The sequence below is a fragment of the Scyliorhinus torazame genome, chromosome 7 (assembly GCF_047496885.1).
Source record: "Scyliorhinus torazame isolate Kashiwa2021f chromosome 7, sScyTor2.1, whole genome shotgun sequence".
NCBI classification, from domain to species: domain Eukaryota; kingdom Metazoa; phylum Chordata; class Chondrichthyes; order Carcharhiniformes; family Scyliorhinidae; genus Scyliorhinus; species Scyliorhinus torazame.
Window position 1 is genome coordinate 117,361,952 of NC_092713.1, and position 18,235 is coordinate 117,380,186.

Sequence of the window (18,235 nt, forward strand, 5' to 3'; positions counted from 1 at the left end):
ACCGCCTGACACTGCACCACCCCACAGTCCACACCCTCGCCACCCCACCGCCTGACACTGCACCACCCCACAGTACACACCCTCACACCCCACTGCCTGACACTGCACCACCCCACAGTCAACGCCCTCACACCCCGCCACCTGACACTGCACCACCCCACAGTCCACACCCTCACACCCCACCGCCTGACACTGCACCCACCCCACAGTCCACACCCTCACACCCCACCGCCTGACACTGCACCACCCCACAGTCCACACCCTCACACCCCACCGCCTGACACTGCACCACCCCACAGTCCACACCCTCGCCACCCCACCGCCTGACACTGCACCACCCCACAGTACACACCCTCACACCCCACCGCCTGACACTGCACCACCCCACAGTCAACGCCCTCACACCCCGCCACCTGACACTGCACCACCCCACAGTCCACGCCCTCACCACCCCACCGCCTGACACTGCACCACCCCACAGTCCACGCCCTCACCGCCTGACACTGCACCACCCCACAGTCCACACCCTCACACCCCACCGCCCGACACTGCACCACCCCACAGTCCACACCCTCGCCACCCCACCGCCTGACACTGCACCACCCCACAGTACACACCCTCACACCCCACCGCCTGACACTGCACCACCCCACAGTCAACGCCCTCACACCCCGCCACCTGACACTGCACCACCCCACAGTCCACGCCCTCACCACCCCACCGCCTGACACTGCACCACCCCACAGTCCCCATCCTCACACCCCACCGCCTGACACTGCACCACCCCACAGTCCACACCCTCACACCCCACCGCCTGACACTGCACCCACCCCACAGTCCACACCCTCACACCCCACCGCCTGACACTGCACCACCCCACAGTCCACACCCTCACACCCCACCGCCTGACACTGCACCACCCCACAGTCCACACCCTCGCCACCCCACCGCCTGACACTGCACCACCCCACAGTACACACCCTCACACCCCACCGCCTGACACTGCACCACCCCACAGTCAACGCCCTCACACCCCGCCACCTGACACTGCACCACCCCACAGTCCACGCCCTCACCATCCCACCGCCTGACACTGCACCACCCCACAGTCCACGCCCTCACCGCCTGACACTGCACCACCCCACAGTCACACCCTCACACCCCACCGCCTGACACTGCACCACCCCACAGTCCCCATCCTCACACCCCACCGCCTGACACTGCACCACCCCACAGTCCACGCCCTCACCACCCCACCGCCTGACACTGCACCACCCCACAGTCCACACCCTCACACCCCACCGCCTGACACTGCACCACCCCACAGTCCACACCCTCGCCACCCCACCGCCTGACACTGCACCACCCCACAGTACACACCCTCACACCCCACCGCCTGACACTGCACCACCCCACAGTCAACGCCCTCACACCCCGCCACCTGACACTGCACCACCCCACAGTCCCCCCCGCACACCCCACCGCCTGACACTGCACCACCCCACAGTCCACGCCCTCACCACCCCACCGCCTGACACTGCACCACCCCACAGTCCACGCCCTCACCGCCTGACACTGCACCACCCCACAGTCCACACCCGCACACCCCACCGCCTGACACTGCACCACCCCACAGTCCACACCCTCACACCCCACCGCCTGACACTGCACCACCCCACAGTCAACGCCCTCACTACGCACCCCCTCAACCCCTAACAAACGACGACGCAAGACTAACGAGACCTGCCTTAATATGTTATCCAGGGCCACACGAGCACCACCGTGGGACCGACCGTTCACCAGGCCGACATGCAGCACCAACCTCTTCCGGCCGCAATGTCCAACCGGACAGACGGGGACGACAACGGGCAGGAGAGCCATCCTCTGAGGCTGGCACACCGAGGCCTGACACACAGAGGACAGACAGAGACGTCAGGACGGACGATAACTACTCATATGAAAGATTGACGGACGGGGAGGGGACAGCTAGTCCGGACAGTGACGCATAGAGGACGTTGCGGCACTCGAGGCACGGGGACAGGGAACCTCGCACCAGCCGTGGTGGAAACCCAGCGGGCTAAGGCTCCACACAGCAGACAGAGCTGGGGACAGACGAAGACCTAGCGGCCGCGGCACTGCTGTCACCCCCCCCCCCCCCCCCCCCCCCCAACACCACAGATACACTCACGTCGGTTGGGCAAGTTAGTGGCGAGGCATCTGCTACACATTCTGGTGAGCACCACACAGTCAAACCGGTACAGCAGGTGGAGGTAGAAGAATCCGAGGGCCTGGACGGTCGGAGGGCAGGCCAGGCCCAGCACCCAGCTGCTGTCCAGCCGGCTCCCGCTTTCCTGGCCATCCCAGGCCCACCCACAGACCCAATGCAATTGGCACCCCAGGGACCAGACGACGGGATGACGGCTGACTTCCGGCAACTGCAGGAGGAGTCCATCCGCGTCCAGGAGCAGGGAATGGTGCCGGTCATGGCTGCAACCCAGGCCGACACCGCACTGGTGGCGTCCGCGATGGAGGCAATGGGGGAAACGGCTTCGGCAATGGGTCAGGTTCTTCAGGGCGTGGGGCTTAGTGCGCACGCGTCATCTGTGGCCCATGACAGGGCCTCACAGGCAGCCATGCTCCAGAGCCACATGGACATTACCACCGTGCTCTGGCCCGGTCTCAGCAGGACATCGCTGAGAGCATCGGCGGCCTTGCCCATGTGATGGACGGCGTCGCCCAAACCCAGCGGGAGGTATCACTGTCCCTGACAGGGATGTCGCACTCCCTCAGCTCCATAGCCGGCAACATTCAGACCCTGGTCGATACCACCGCTGGCCTCCAGGACTAGCAGCGCCAGGTGTCGGTGGTGCAACGGGGCATGCCTCCCCGCGCACCGCCGGCCCTTAGAGAGGCCCGGGGGCCAATTGGCTCCCCGGGGGAGGAGGAGGTCCCAGTGCCTGTCCCTGTAGCCTCAGCAAGGGAGGAACCGGGGCACTCGCACTCCCCCTGTCATGTCCCTGGTCTATCTAGTGGGCAGCGGGCAGAGGAGGGTGTCACCACGCCATCCTGCACGCCCGCCGAGCAGCCTGGCCTATCCGGCCGGGCCGCCCCAGGAAGCGCGCGCCGACGGGAAGCCAAGTCGAAGGGCAGGACTCTCAGCAGTCTGCATCCACTCCTGCTGTACCGTCTGGGGGAACACCTAGACATAGTGGTAGGGCCCGTAAGGCAAAAAAGTTAGGCACGTAGTAAGTTGGCACGGGTGCAGGGCACAGATTAGTTATAGGGGCTCGGGCACGTGTGTTGCATTGTCACAATAAATGTTGCAACTCCAAACCTCCATGCGTCTGCCCTTTTTCTGGGGATGGGGTGGGGGGGTTATGGGGGGGAAGCGGGGGTGGCGGGTTAGGGGCGGGAAGGGAGGGTGGCGGTGTGGGGGAGTTAGGGGGGGGGAAGTGGCGGTTGCCCACTGACAGTTCTGGCCGAGGATCTTCGCAAAGGGTGAGGCCAGGAGTGGACCCCACCCCGACACCAAACACGCCTTGTCCTCCATGCGACAACGCCCGTGGCCCTACATGGACATGTGATGGAGTGTCCCTGACGCATAGAGGGGACACCGTGGTGGCGGTGTTCAGAAATGGCCATGGGTCAGACGGTCAGTAGCGATTTGTGGCTTACAGCTCATCGCAGAGCGGGTTGTCATCATCCAGCATGGCAGTGTTCACACCCGCTTACGGAGGTATCAGTCTACCGACAGTGACGGGGTGCCACAGGTGCAGTGCGGCGTGATGGTGGTGCCGTGTCTGGTGGGGTTGGGCGTTGGTGCGGGACGTGTGTGAGGGGGGTGCTGCGTGGTGCCAACGCGCGCGGTCAACGGTGCCAGTGCCCTGACCAACGATGCCGTCCCCCTAGTGAACGAACCGTGCGCTGATCAGCGCATCGCGTGCCCGCTGCCCCAATCGGTTCTGTCGTGCAGCCTCTCGGCCGTGTCCCGTGCCCTGATGGTGTCTATGCCCCGCCGCCCTCCCGCCCCCCCCCCCCCTTCCCCCACCACACCCTCCTCCTCCTCCTCATGATCAGCGTCGGCGGCCTCTTTGGCCTCACGTGCGTCCTCCTCCTCCATCACATCGCCCTCTGTTGGGCGATGTCGTGCAGCACGCAATAGGCGACGACGATCCGTCCGACCCTGTCGGGGTCGTACTGCAGAGCGCCCCCTGATCGGTCCAGGCACCTGAACCTCATTTTCAGGAGGCCGAAGCACCTCTCCACGATACCCCTGGTTGCTGCGTGCGCCTCATTGTACCGGCCCTCCACGTTGGTCTGTGGCCTCCGTATGGGCGTCATTAGCCACTGCCGCAACGGATAACCCCTGTCGCCCAGCAACCAGCCCCTCATCCGGGGTGGATGACCCGGGGATGAACGACTGTGCCAAAATAAAGGCGTCATGCAAGCTTCCCGAATACTGAGCACAAACGTGCATAATCCTCATCCCCTGGTCGCACACCACCTGTACGTTAATCAAGTATGCCCCCTTCCTGTTCATGAAGACGTCCCTGTCCCGCGGTGGTGCACGCAGGTTGACATGAACACCATCCACAACGCCCTGTACCATCAGAACGCCGGCCATCTTGATGAATTGCGATGCCCTGGCAGCCTGGTGAGCGCGGTCCTCCAGGTCGTCGATGAACCGTCCCGCGACTGCATAGAGGCCATTGGTTACTGCCCGGATGCACCTGTGCACCGACGCCTGACTGATCCTGCACAGGTCCCTGCTCGGTGACTGGAAGGAGCCGGTCGCAAAAAAATTCAGGGCCACAGTTATCTTCACCCTCACTGGGAGGGCATGACCTCACCCTGTTCCACGTGGCTCGAGCTGTGCCAGCAGGTTGCATATATGTGCAACCGTCCCACGGCTCATCCGGAGTCTGCTCCTGCATGCCATCTCCGTCATGTCCTCGTACGAGATGCGGGCCCGGTACACTAGGGCACGCATGGCACGCCTCCGCCGCCTTGGAACGACCACCTGATCGTCCTCGTCCCCAGGTGACGCTTCAGGATCTGTGTCGTCCCCCTGTTCCCGGCTGGCGACGTGGGGGTGGTCCGCACCCTCCGCCTCCTCGTGGACTGGTCGGGTATGGTGGCCTGTAGCAGCATAGCAGCAGCGCCTGGCACGGTGCCCTCCGCTGCCACTCCCTCTGCCGCACCCTCCATGAGCCTCCCTCCTCGCACGCGACGGTTTGCCATCTGCATTGCTGCCGCTGCCGCCATGGCGGCGAACATCGGTGGCTGCTGCAAAAACATCATCAACTTGAAGGGGGGGGAGGGGTTGGTATGGGTGGGAGAGGCAAGGGCGGTTGTTAGTAGGGCGCTTTGACAAGCGGCAGCCAGGGCCCTTTGGGTGAATGGGTGCCCAGGCAGCCTGCACACTGTTCAATCAGACACGCACCGTCCCACCCGCCACGGTATCCGTTTCCCGCACCGCTCAACCCGTGCCTCCGCATCGCTCGGCCAGCAGACAGACCCCTTCACCATGGTGCCTGTTTGGTACGATGTCTTCGCCACCCTCCTGCCGCCGCACTCCATCGGGGGTTCTCCGTCCCGTGGCCAACTGTTGTTGCCCCCCCCCCCCCAACCCGGCAGGGTGGTGGGATCATTTGCCCCGCTCCGTCCTCCGTTCCCCTTCCCAGGACCACAACACCGCCACCGTCATTTCCAACCCCATTTCCTCCTTCCGTGCACTCCCTCACACAACCCATCCTCGTTGGCCTTGTTGTCGCCCGTCCCAGGCCGCCGTCCCCCCCCCCACTCTCCCACTCCCTCCCCCCTCCTCCCCCACTCCCCCCCTCCCCCCAATCCCCCCTCCACCCCCAATCCACCCTCCACCCCCCCTCCACCCCTCCCCTCTACCCCTCCCTCCTCCCCCCTCCCCCTCCCCTTGCGGACGCTACTTCCTGGTTTGCCGGGATGGGCCCGCCTACTTAACTCCCTCTTCCGCTTCGTCAGCCAGCACGACTCACCGGTTGGGAGAATGGCGAGACGGCGTCAGACCGGCGTCGCGCGGAAAAATGAGGCAAACATCGATTCTCCGGTACGGCGCGGCATGGGAGAATGGCGCCCGCAGTTAATACTGCGATTGAATATGGAAGGCATTAATGACCATGCAAAATTGGGGGTGTAATTGGCAAATGAACTTCAACAAAGATAAGTGCAAAGGAATACATTTTGATAAGAAGAAGGAAGCCACGGGCTGGATTCTGTGGTCGCCGAAATTGCGTCCGGCGATCGGCCGGAGAATCACAGCTCCCAACCAAATCGGGAGCGGTGCCGCTTTCACGATGCTCCGCCCCTCCAAAGTGGCATGGAGTATACTGAGCAACATATCGACGGCCTTAGGACATTGTCTGATGCCCGGCTCCCGATGTTCCGCCCCCGACTGGCCGAGTTCCCGACGGCGTGGGTCTCTTCATGGTCCCATCCTGTCGGGAACTCGGAGTGGCGGCTGCGGACTCAGTCCAGTGCCGCCACAGTCGGGGGAGGGCCAATCTGTGGGCAGGGGGGACTTTATCAGGCGCTGGGGGCACTGAGGGGAGTGGGTGGTCCGGGGCGCGCGAACCCTACTGTTTGATGGTGCTGAAATTTCTGCTGAAATTTACTTTTTTACGATTTGATCAATGATGACCCAACTCACATTTCCCAACATACAAGATCTCAGCCTCTCTTACCCAGGGTATGGTCTTCCCAGGGTTCAGTTGGAAGAAATTTCTGCTCATCTAGTACTGAATATTGGACAAGCTGTGTGACAAATTAGAAATAGTGGAGGGGTCGAATGAGGGGGATTGAGGTTGAGCTGGACATCACCTGCATGCACCGAGAAATATGACATTTTCTCAGTTTGGGACCTTAAACTACATTAAGGGAGCTATATAAGTACAAGTTGTTTTTATTGCTGTTGTAAAAGCTGGATTGTTTTGATTCAGAATGCATTTTCTTTTTATGCCTGGACAAACATTGGTGTAACTTTACCTTGCTGTAGTTGATGTGAAACAGCCAGTTATCATAGTGAGTATTAAGAGAGGTTAGACTATCTTGCTGCATGGGCTGCCCTCTAAATTGCTGTGCTCTCAGTAAATTCAGCATAAGAGCAACTGGATGTTATGATTGGTTTCAATGCAAAGAGACCTGGAAACTGATGGCCAGAGAATGTTTTTGCTGCAAAGTTTTACCACGTGATTAAATCCTGGTTTTGATTCAGTCTTTCCATTGCTTTCACAATAATCAAAACTTATCAGGAAAGGGGGAAAAAAATCTTTGTTCAAGGACAGAGCTGATAAGATGTACCATAACACAGTTGTATGTGAGTTTGCCTTGTATTCTCAACAGAGTAACTCTGATCAAGGCTGCGCCTATTATAAAGTTTAATTGCTGCGTTCATCAGCTCCTTAAGCATAACATTGTGTGGAAAGAAGGATAAAGCATATTTGTGGGATTTATCAGCAAATGTTTTATTTTATACAAAGTGTTACACTTCAAACTTGTAATCGTTTCTGGACACAGCATTGCGTTAGGCCTGACGCTGGGAACTTCCGAGGAACAAAGGGACTTTGACGTGTTTGTAAATAGATCTCTGAAGGTGGGAGGGCAGGTTAATAGGGTGGTGAAAAAGGCATATGGGACACTTGCCTTGATCAATCGAGGCATAGATTACAAAAGCAGGGAGGTCATGTTGGAGCAGTATAGACCTTTGGTGAGGCCACAGCTGGAGTACTGTGTGCAATTCTGGTCGCCACGTTATAGGAAGGATGTGATTGCACTGGAGGGGGTGCAGAGGACATTCACCAGGATGTTGCCTAGGATGGAACATTTAAGTTATGAAGAGAGGTTGGATAGGTTTGGGTTGTTTTCGCTGGAGCAGAGAAGACTGAGGCACGACCTGATCGAGGTGTACAAGATTGGGAGGAGCATGGACAGGGTGGATGGGGAGCAGCTGTTCCCCTCAGTTGAAGGGTCATTTACGAGGGGTCAGAAGTTCAAGGTGAGGGGCAAGAGGTATATAATTAAATTATCATGGTTATTTGTAAGTAAAAACGCATGTGTTTTATTTTTAAATTATAATCATGTTAGTGAAGATCCTTTTCTTAAGATACATTCTAAATCTCTGGGGTGTTTTTTAGCTTTGAAGTTGGTGTCTGTGCAGAAGCCTACCATCAGGAAGTCTGGGATCGGAAGACACATATCAACAGTGCCTTTCTGACTTTCGTTATGCTGGGCAAAGATGGGGAGCTGAGCACGTTGCCCTGCATTAAGCCAGAACCAGGGGTAAGTGTGGTGCAATCTATGCTTGCATTAGGAAGGCAAGCTGTACTCGGTTTGCTAACTTTCATGCATGTAGATGGGTAATGAAACTTTCTGTCTCCGCCCTCAAAGCCAAGCAATGTTTTGGGAGACATGTAATTGACTCAGTCTCACATCAGGCAGAGGCAAATTGAGCTGACTGGATTTAAGTTTTTAATTATGCTTCGCCTGGGGAAGTTGTTACTAGTCTGTAGTAATTTACTGCAGGCTATGGTAGTGCAGTGCTTATGTTACTGAACTAATAATACAGAAGCTGTGAATTCAAATCCCACCAGGGCAGATTGAAAATTTGAATTCCATTTCAGAAAAATCTGGAACGTAAAAGCTGGTGTTGGTAAATATGGCCATGAAGCTGTGGGATTATTTTAAAGATCCGCCTTTTTACTAATGTGCTTTCGGGAAGGAAATCTGCTGTCCTTACCCAGTATGGTCTATATGTATCCTGGCTGATTCGCAGCTGCCCTCAGAAGTGACAACCGACAGCAATTAGAGATGGGCAATAAGTGGCAGCCTCGCCTGTGACAACCACATCTGAGAATGAACCATGTTTTTAAAAGGCGGTATAATCAAGGATAAAATTACAAAATGCTGGAAATACCCAACGGGTCTGGCAACACCTGTGGATTGGATTGGATTGGATTGGATTTGTTTATTGTCACGTGTACCGAGGTACAGTGAAAAGTATTTTTCTGCGAGCAGCTCAACAGATCATTAAGTACATAGGAAGAAAAGGGAATAGAAGAAAATACATAATAGGGCAACACAAGGTATACAATGTAACTACATAAGCATCGGCATCGGATGAATCATACAGGGTGTAGTGTTAATGAGGTCAGTCCATAAGAGGGTCCTTTAGGAGTCTGGTGACAGTGGGGAAGAAGCTGTCTTTGAGTCTGTTTGTGCGTGTTCTCAGACTTCTGTATCTCCTGCCCGATGGAAGAAGTTGGAAGAGTGAGTAAGCCGGGTGGGAGGGATCTTTGATTATGCTGCCCACTTTCCCCAGGCAGCGGGAGGTGTAGATGGAGTCAATGGATGGGAGGCAGGTTCGTGTGATGGACTGGGCGGTGTTCTCGACTCTCTGAAGTTTCTTGCGGTCCTGGGCCGAGCAGTTGCCATACCAGGCTGTGATGCAGCCCGATAGGATGCTTTCTGTGGTGCATCTGTAAAAGTTGGTTAAGGGTTAATGTGGACATGCCAAATTTCCTTAGTTTCCTGAGGAAGTTTAGACGCTGTTGTGCTTTCTTGGTGGTAGCATCGACGCTTATGTTAGCGTCGAAACGGCTAACCATCTCCACCTCGGCCCCGTTGATGCTGACAGGGGTGTGTACAGTACTTTGCTTCCTGAAGTCAATGACCAGCTCTTTAGTTTTGCTGGCATTGAGGGAGAGATTGGTGTTGCTGCACCACTCCACTAGGTTCTCAATCTCCCTCCTGTATTCTGACTCGTGGAGAGAAAAATGGAGTTAACATTTTGAATCCGGATGTCTATCAGAGACACGTGGACTCGAAACGTTAACTCAATTTTTCTCTCTGCACAGATGCTGTCAGACCTGCTGAGTTTTTCCAGCATTGTCTGTTTTTATTTCCGACTTCCAGCAACTGCAGTATTTTGCTTTTATTTTAGTGGTATAATGTGAGTAAGGATACATACGTTGACCTCTACTGATCAAGTCCTACGACCCTCCAGTTGGTATACAGCTATTGTTGCAAATCACATGGGCAACCCTGCAGAACTGTTGGGCCAAATGGTGTCCTTCAGAGCTCGATATTCTACATAACCAGTAATAATAACTACAAGCACTGGTTCAGAGTCCTGCTTATCATGGTTCAGTGTGATTGTTTCAGACAGTGTTTAGGAGGACAGCAACTGCTATTGCCTGCACTTACATGGTGTCTTTGACATAGAATAGAGTGCTTCATGGAGGCGCGATCAAAAATTGGATGCCAAGCCAAAGGAGATATTAGACGGGGTAATCAAAAATTTGGGCAAAGAGGTGGTTTTAAGGACTGTATGAATGGGGGAAAGGGAAAAGAGTTGGAGGGATTTAGGAGGGGAATTGCAAAGCATGAAGCCTGACAGCGTGATGGCCAATGGGGGTAAGGGAGCTGGATGGGGAGGGGGTGCAGTGCAAAAGAGACTAAAGTCAGCACAAGGGTATTCTACTGTCAGTCGACTATTTTTGTAACCATGTTTTCCCTAGTAGGATGGAGAAAGAAGGTACCGAGAAGCAAGTGCACGAAAGAAAATACGACTTGACAGGTCAGTAAACTTATACACTCTAGCCCTTTGATGATTCAGTGAGTGCTTTTGCAGAGCAGCAGAGCTGGACACCACAGCAAATCTCACACATTATTTATTTGAGCATTGCAGCAGGATAGAACTTTACACTGTGACCCGCTCTGTGAACACTCTGGAAAATTACCATCGGCTTCATGTAACGCTGTGTCGCCAAACAAACAGAAAGCACCATTGTACACTTTATTAAATGACAGACGAGCAATGATGCCTGTGATGCAAATAAACTTGGCCAGCTGCTAACATGCTCTTTCATTTCACTTTTCACTGATCATAGCAGCCACATCACATGTTCTGTACTAAAAACAGAATGCAGGGGAATTCCCACTGATGCAGCTCAGTGCATACCATACATAAACATTGAATTCTCAAAGTGCCCTGGGAGGGTTTCCTACATTAAAGGCGCTATATAAGTGCAATTTGTTGCTGTTGTCTAGTAAGTAAAGGTCCACTGGCTGTGTCAATGTTTTGCCTCTTGGGCCACATGTGCATCCTGCTGTAGAAGATTTGATCAGGTTATATGTAAGTTTAGTGAAGAGTAAATCTGCTGGAAACAGGTAACCCCCCCCCCCAAATCCCCCTCCCGCCTTTATAGAGCGAGACACAGAGAGAGCGAGACACAGAGAGAGCGATAACTAGAGAGAGAGAGACACAGAGAGATCAAGATCTGGGGCTGTTTAGCACGGGGCTAAATCGCTGGCTTTGAAAGCAGACCAAGGCAGGCCAACAGCACGGTTCAATTCCCGTACCAGCCTTCCCGAACAGGCGCCGGAATGTGGCGACGAGGGGCTTTTCACAGTAACTTCATTTGAAGCCTACTTGTGACAATAAGCGATTTTCATTTCATTTCATTTCATGTAAATGCAACAAAACGCATGTTAAAACAGAAATATTGTCATGCTCGGCGCAGGTTCTTATAGCTTCAGTGTGGAGGTGCCATTTGCCTCCTGGTAACGTCCTGTTTACAGGGTCATGAACCACACTGATGATATCTGCACGGGTATTCCAACTTGAGACACCGGTCTGTGAGGGTGGATAATTTGTTTTTGGAATGACATGAGGAGTCACGTGAAACCCAGTGAGAATAACCAGCCCAGTCATCATATAACAATTATTAAAGACCATTTATTAAATTAAAGCAAAATACACACAAACAGGATGACAGTACTCTTAGACAATTAAGTATATGAACCACTAAACACACACACAGTTTATGTAGAATGAACTCTTGTTCCAAAATATATCTACAATCCCTGAACTCCTTAAGACTTCCCCTTTCCCTAAACAACATCCAAATTAAATAAATCTATAAGTCAAATCCACAATGCACAGCTGATGATCAAGTCTGGGAAATATCTTTTCCTGGTCCAGCGATGATATTTAAACTACCTTTATAACGGTTTCTGTCTCTAAGATTTGGATGCGGGCCTAGCTTCCTGGATGTGAGTTGTGGACTGGCCTCTCAGAATGTTAGATGTTAGACGTAAACTGGCCCATGTGTATTTCTTCCAGTGTATTTGACTGTCTGCCTCTCTCGAATTCCTTGACTCTAGAAATTAACATGTGTTGTCCAGGTAAACAGGCTGGGATTCTCCAAGCCGCAATCGCGCTCGGCGCGGGGGCAGAAAATGGGCGTCAGACCCGCGATCGGGTCCGATGCTGCTCTCGCGATTCACCGGGGACTGGAGAATCGCCACCAATCGCGCGCGCGCTGTCGATGCGGCGCCGGTCGGGGGCCATTGAAAGAGGCCCCCACGCCGATTCTCTGCTGGCAGCTGGCCGAATTCCCACCAGCGTAGTTCATTCATGGTTCCACCTGGCGGGAGCTCGGAGTGGCGGCTGTAGACTCAGTCCGCAGCCGCCCTGGTGGGGGGGGGCCTCATTGACGACCAGGCTCGCGATCGCGGGCCACCGATCGACGGGCGTGCGCGATATGGGGGGGAGCCAATATTTTCGGGGCCAGTCCATGGTGTGGGTACGCCATGTTGGCGCGGGGCAGCTGCTGCCGCCCCGATCACAAGTTCAGGGCCCCGTATCGGCAGCCCGAGCTGCGAGGAGCACTCTGGGGCCCTGCTTAGCCCTCTGCCAAACGGAGAATCACTCTGGACTTTCTCTTGGAAAGTCCAGAGTGATTCGCGCGCATTTTCTTGCGGGCGTCGGGGACCTAGCCCCATTATCAGAGAATTCTGCCCACTATTTCTACTAATAGGGCTAATCTCATTACTGGGAGAATCTCATCTCATCATGCCTTTCGAATGCTAACTACTGTTGTCGCTACGCAGATTCCTACCTAATGTTGGGAAGATCGCATCATATCATGTCGTGTCAAATTTGTTTTGCTGTGTTACGCTGCAAATCCATGACATGTTTCCTTCCCCCTTTTTAAAAAAAATGAAATTTCTTAATTTGAAAGATATTTCATTTCTCAAACCTTTTCTTATTAGCTATATCTTATTAAAAATTACAAAATTTAAGAAGATGCATCAACATAGATTATACCCCAGCAAATTTACACCCACTGTTTCCAAAAGTCTCTTTAGTACTCCGGGTAAAACATCTACAATGATGATTTTTAGTTAAATGATTGCAATAGCAAACTCCATCGGACTAAATGGGCGTTCCGATCTCAAAATTTCAACGGAATGCAGTCCATATATATGATTGCCACTGCTGGGTTGCTGGAAACATATATCTTGAAATGTTGTAACCCAGTACCAGGCTTAAAGTCTCATTCTCAATGGTCAAATACTTCTGTTGGCACAGTAAGAAATCTTACAACACCAGGTTAAAGTCCAACAGGTTTGTTTGGAATCACTAGCTTTCGGAGCGCAGCTCCTTCATCAAGACCTGTTGGACTTTAACTTGGTGTTGTTAGACTTCTTATTGTGCCCACACCAGTCCAACGCCAGCACTTCCTCATCACTTCTGTTGGTGACAATTTAATTTCCTTAAGAAATATCTCATCAGCTTCTCGAGGCCAAGTTCGTCTTGCAATAATACAGCTCCCACAACTATGTCACTAGCATCCACAGCCAGTTTAAACTGCTTGTCATAATTGGGTGCTGATAACACTGGGTTTGCAGACGACATGGTTTTTAAATGGTTGAACACCATTTGGCAGTCCTCTATCCAGTTAAAGCACTTGTTCTTCTTTATGCGCTCTGTGAGGGGAGCTACTGCACTGCTAAGTTTGACGTGAACTTCCAGTAAAATCCGCTCATGAAATCTTAAAATCTCTATTCTGCTGGTGGATTCAGGGAAATCCCAAATGGCCCGTATTTTTGCATCCTATGCAGCCATGTGACCATGTCCCACTATGTGTCCTAGATATGAAATTTGGGCCGGAGAATATTCACTTTTCACTAGACTCGTCACAAAATTGGATTCTTCTAAGCAGGTAAACGGTCTCCTTAGGTAGTATAGATGCTCTTCCCAACTCTGGCTGAACACCACAAACTTATTAATGTATATGACACATTGACTCAATCCTGGAATCACACTTTCCATAAGCCCCTGAAAAGCTGCTTCATCCCGAATGGCAAAACTTTGAATTGATAAAGTCCTTGTGGCATCACAAAGGCAGAGATATCCTTTGCCCTCTCAGTCAAAGGTATTTCCCTAGATCTTTAGCAAGTCTATTTTGACCGGTGAAAGCCGGCAACTCTACTCCTGGGATCTACCCAGCAAGGGAGTCTTGCTCAAGATTCTCTTAAGGTTAACATGCAGGTTCAGTCGGCAGTGAAGAAGGCAAATGCTGTGGCCTCGGAGATCGGGGTGCCATTTTTAAATCCCCCCCCCCTGCCGACTAGTCAACACCCTTTTTGGGCCCGCCTCGAGCTCGCACCCTCTGCTTGCTCGAGTCCCCACTCGGGCAGTCGCCATTCCCGACCTCCCATTTGTCCCCTAGTAACAGTTCCTCCCCTGTCAGCAAAGCTGCTCCCCCCCCTAGCAACAACACTAGAAACCCAATCCCCCAAGTCAAGCTCCAGCTTAACACATGCTCATCCCCCACTGCGCTTCCGAGAGTCAGCTAACCCATGCTGACTTGGTAGCTCCCACCCCTGGCACCAAGTAATGTGCTCCCTATTGTTCTCTCCCCTCTCCCCCACAAGAATAAATATTTTAAAAGCATCACATTCCCCAATAAACAAACATCAGAAAAAACAGTGAAGAAACAGTCACTTTAGAAAAATAGTTACCCAAAAAGCAGAACCAAATTCAAAGCCCATCCCTCCCTTTAACCAGGTCCCTGCAAGACAAAGCAACCTTTAACCATCCACCCAGCCCATTATTTCACATAAAGCTCCTAAAGGTCCTTACTTCGCCTGGCGTTTCAAAGTAGAAGTCCCGTTCCTCATGTGTGACCCACAGACGGGCTGGGTACAGCATCCCGAACTCCACCCCCTTCTTAAAGAGGGTCTTTTTTCCCCGATTGAACCCAGCCCGCCAAATCCGCTCCCAGGTCCTGATAGATGCGCAACTCACAGTTCTCCCACTTACTGCTCCATTCTTCCTTGGCCCACCACAAAACATGCTCCTTGTCCATGAAATGGTGAAAACGTACCACCATGGCCCTCGGCGGTTCGTTCGCTCTGGGCTTCCTCGCGAGGGCTCTGTGCGCTCTGTCCAATTCCAAGGGCCGAGGGAACGCCCCAGCCCCCATCAACTTCTCCAACATGTCCGTCACATAGGCCCTCGCATCCGATCCCTCACTGTCTTCTGAGAGGCCAACAATTCTGAGTTCCTGCCTCCTGGACCGATTCTCCAGGTCCTCCACCTTCTCTTGCATTCTTTTCTGGCGGTCGTTCATCATCCCCAGCTTGCTTTCCAGCACAGTTATGTACTCCTCGTGCTCGGACAACATTTGTTCCACCTTCTGGATTGCTCTCCTGTGAGTTTCCTGATTTTGAACCACTTGATCAATCGAAGCCTTAATTGGGTCCAGCGTGTCCATCTTCGGCTTGGCGAAGCAATGCTCAAAGAACTTCACCGGGGGCAGCACGGTGGCACAGTGGTTAGCATTGCTGCCTCACGGCGCCGAGGTCCCAGGTTCGATTCCGGCTTTGGGTCACTGTCCATGTGGAGTTTGCACATTCTCCCCGTGTTTGCGTGTGTTTTGCCCCCACAACCCAAACATGTGCAGGCTAGGTGGATTGGCTACGCTAAATTGCCCCTTGATTGGAAAAAATGAATTGGTGCTCTAAATTTATTTTTAAAAATTCACCAGCTGTTCTGTTGACCACTGTGTCGTCTCCCCCCGGCCCTGCTACCCCGCCATGCTGTCCCGTGTTACCAGCTCTGCTTGCATCTCCCTTATAGGGCTTTGTCGTCTCACACGGTCACTTCTGGTCCAATTCTCCATACACCGGAAGGGGATTTCTCCTTACTGTCTCACTCTTCACTGATTTATCCCATAAAATCCAGAAAAAAAATGGGGGAAATGGTCCAAAAGTCCGTTACAGGTGGGAGCTATCAAATGTGCGACCTACTTCTCCATGGCCACCACCGGACGTCAGCCCTGCATACATTATCAGCTAAAACCAGATCATCTGTGTTTGGGCAAGGCTGTGGGGAGCTCCCCTGTTTTGCTTCAAATAGTGATCCGTTTATATCTATCTGACAGGTCAGATGGCACCTCAGTTTAACATGTCATCTGAAAGGTGGCATCTTCAAATGCCCAGTACTGCACTGCAGTACCAGCCTAGGTTTATGAGCTAAGTCACTGGAGGTGGGGTTGAACCTTCTGATGCAGGGGGCAAGTGCAATACCCTGGAGCCAAGTCTGACACTTAAGGTCTGAAAGCAGGCCTACTTGTTCCAAGTTCCATGGACAAACTGAGATCCAAATATAACGGAGTTCTGTAAAACCTAATTAGGATCATGGAACATTAGGTAAGGGTCGTGTTCTGTAAATTCCTGGCGGTCATTCATTCTTTGAACTGGACAAATGAACCCTATTTCGCAAATCCTTTCACGGAATTTGAAAATCCTATTGATTTTCTTTCAGAAAATACATCATTTCATGTAAACAAACTGAAGTACCACTATCTGTCCCCTGGGACCCCAGCAATCAGGTAATTTGCCTTTTTGATACAGATAGATGACTTGTGTATGATCATTTGTTGTCATTAAGTCAGTTGTCTTTTTGTCTGTTGCTTTATGCCCATGCGCCTTCCTTTGACAGCCGTAATCTCTGACTGCTTCTTATTTTACTGATTAATAGTTTGGTAGGAACAACCATTTTGTTGACTATTCTTGGTATTAGTGATTCAACATGCGTATTCACAAGAGTCCATAACTAGGCGAAAATCACAAAGTAGAATTAATTATTTTGGTCATGCATGGAACACTTTTCAGATTTTTGTCAGTTCTAGCTGCCAAATTGGTGCCAGAATGAACCTTGAGCCTTGTGTGGTGGTCAGAATTTGCCTAATTTTCCCCTTTGTTATGTTGGTCCATGAAACACTCCCAATACTGACCTTGGCCCTCCCACCAAGTATTACCAAAGTCAACTGGAGTCAGACAGGCCTCACGCCAGCTTCATGTTGCAGTCCTGTTTTTATAACTCATAACATTGATGTTTTGTTAGTATTACTTCTCAGTATCTGAGGAATACTGAAACCAACGATGCTAGATGGGGACTCATCTTCCAAGGTAGTATGGGCTGAGGTTAGAAACAGGAAAGGAGAGGTCACCCTGTTGGGAGTTTTCTATAGGCCTCCAAATAGTTCTAGGGATGTAGAGGAAAGGATGGCGAGGATGATCCTGGATAAGAGCGAAAGTAACAGGGTAGTTATTATGGGAGACTTTAACTTTCCAAATATTGACTGGAAAAGATATAGTTCGAGTACATTAGATGGGTCGTTTTTTGTACAGTGTGTGCAGGAGGGTTTCCTGACACAATATGTTGACAGGCCAACAAGAGGCGAGGCCACGTTGGATTTGGTTTTGGGTAATGAACCTGGCCAGGTGTTGGATTTGGAGGTAGGAGAGCACTTTGGGGACAGTGACACAATTTGGTGACGTTTACGCTAGTGATGGAAAGGGATAAGTATACACCGCAGGGCAAGAGTTATAGCTGGGGGAAGGGCAATTATGATGCCATTAGACGTGACTTGGGGGGGATAAGGTGGAGAAGTAGGCTGCAAGTGTTGGGCACACTGGATAAGTGGAGCTTGTTCAAGGATCAGCTACTGCGTGTTCTTGATAAGTACGTACCGGTCAGGCAGGGAGGAAGGCTTAGAGCGAGGGAACCGTGGTTTACCAAAGAAGTGGAATCTCTTGTTAAGAGGAAGAAGGAGGCCTATGTGAAGATGAGGTGTGAAGTTTCAGTTGGGTCGATGGATAGTTACAAGGTAGCGAGGAAGGATCTAAAGAGAGATCTAAGACGAGCAAGGAGGGGACATGAGAAGTATTTGACAGGTAGGATCAAGGAAAACCCAAAAGCTTTCTATAGGTATGTCAGGAATAAGCGAATGACTAGGGTAAGAGTAGGACCAGTCAAGGACAGCGATGGGAAGTTGTGGGTGGAGTCTGAAGAGATAGGCGAGATACTAAATGAATATTCTTCGTCAGTATTCACTCAGGAAAA

General features: G+C 52.2%; 1 protein-coding gene across 4 annotated transcripts in view; it reads left to right on the top strand.

Moving 5' to 3' along the window:
• Positions 1-18,235, top strand: part of acot11a (acyl-CoA thioesterase 11a) — a 180,501-nt gene that overhangs the window by 126,020 nt on the left and 36,246 nt on the right. For 3 of the 4 annotated variants that reach the window (XM_072511357.1, XM_072511355.1, XM_072511356.1), the window contains 3 exons: positions 8,169-8,313; positions 10,554-10,609; positions 16,652-16,718. In XM_072511357.1, the coding sequence (XP_072367458.1) occupies positions 8,169-8,313; positions 10,554-10,609; positions 16,652-16,718 (268 nt within the window). The remainder of the gene's footprint in view (positions 1-8,168; positions 8,314-10,553; positions 10,610-16,651; positions 16,719-18,235) is intronic. The other variant, XM_072511358.1, reaches the window with a different exon arrangement.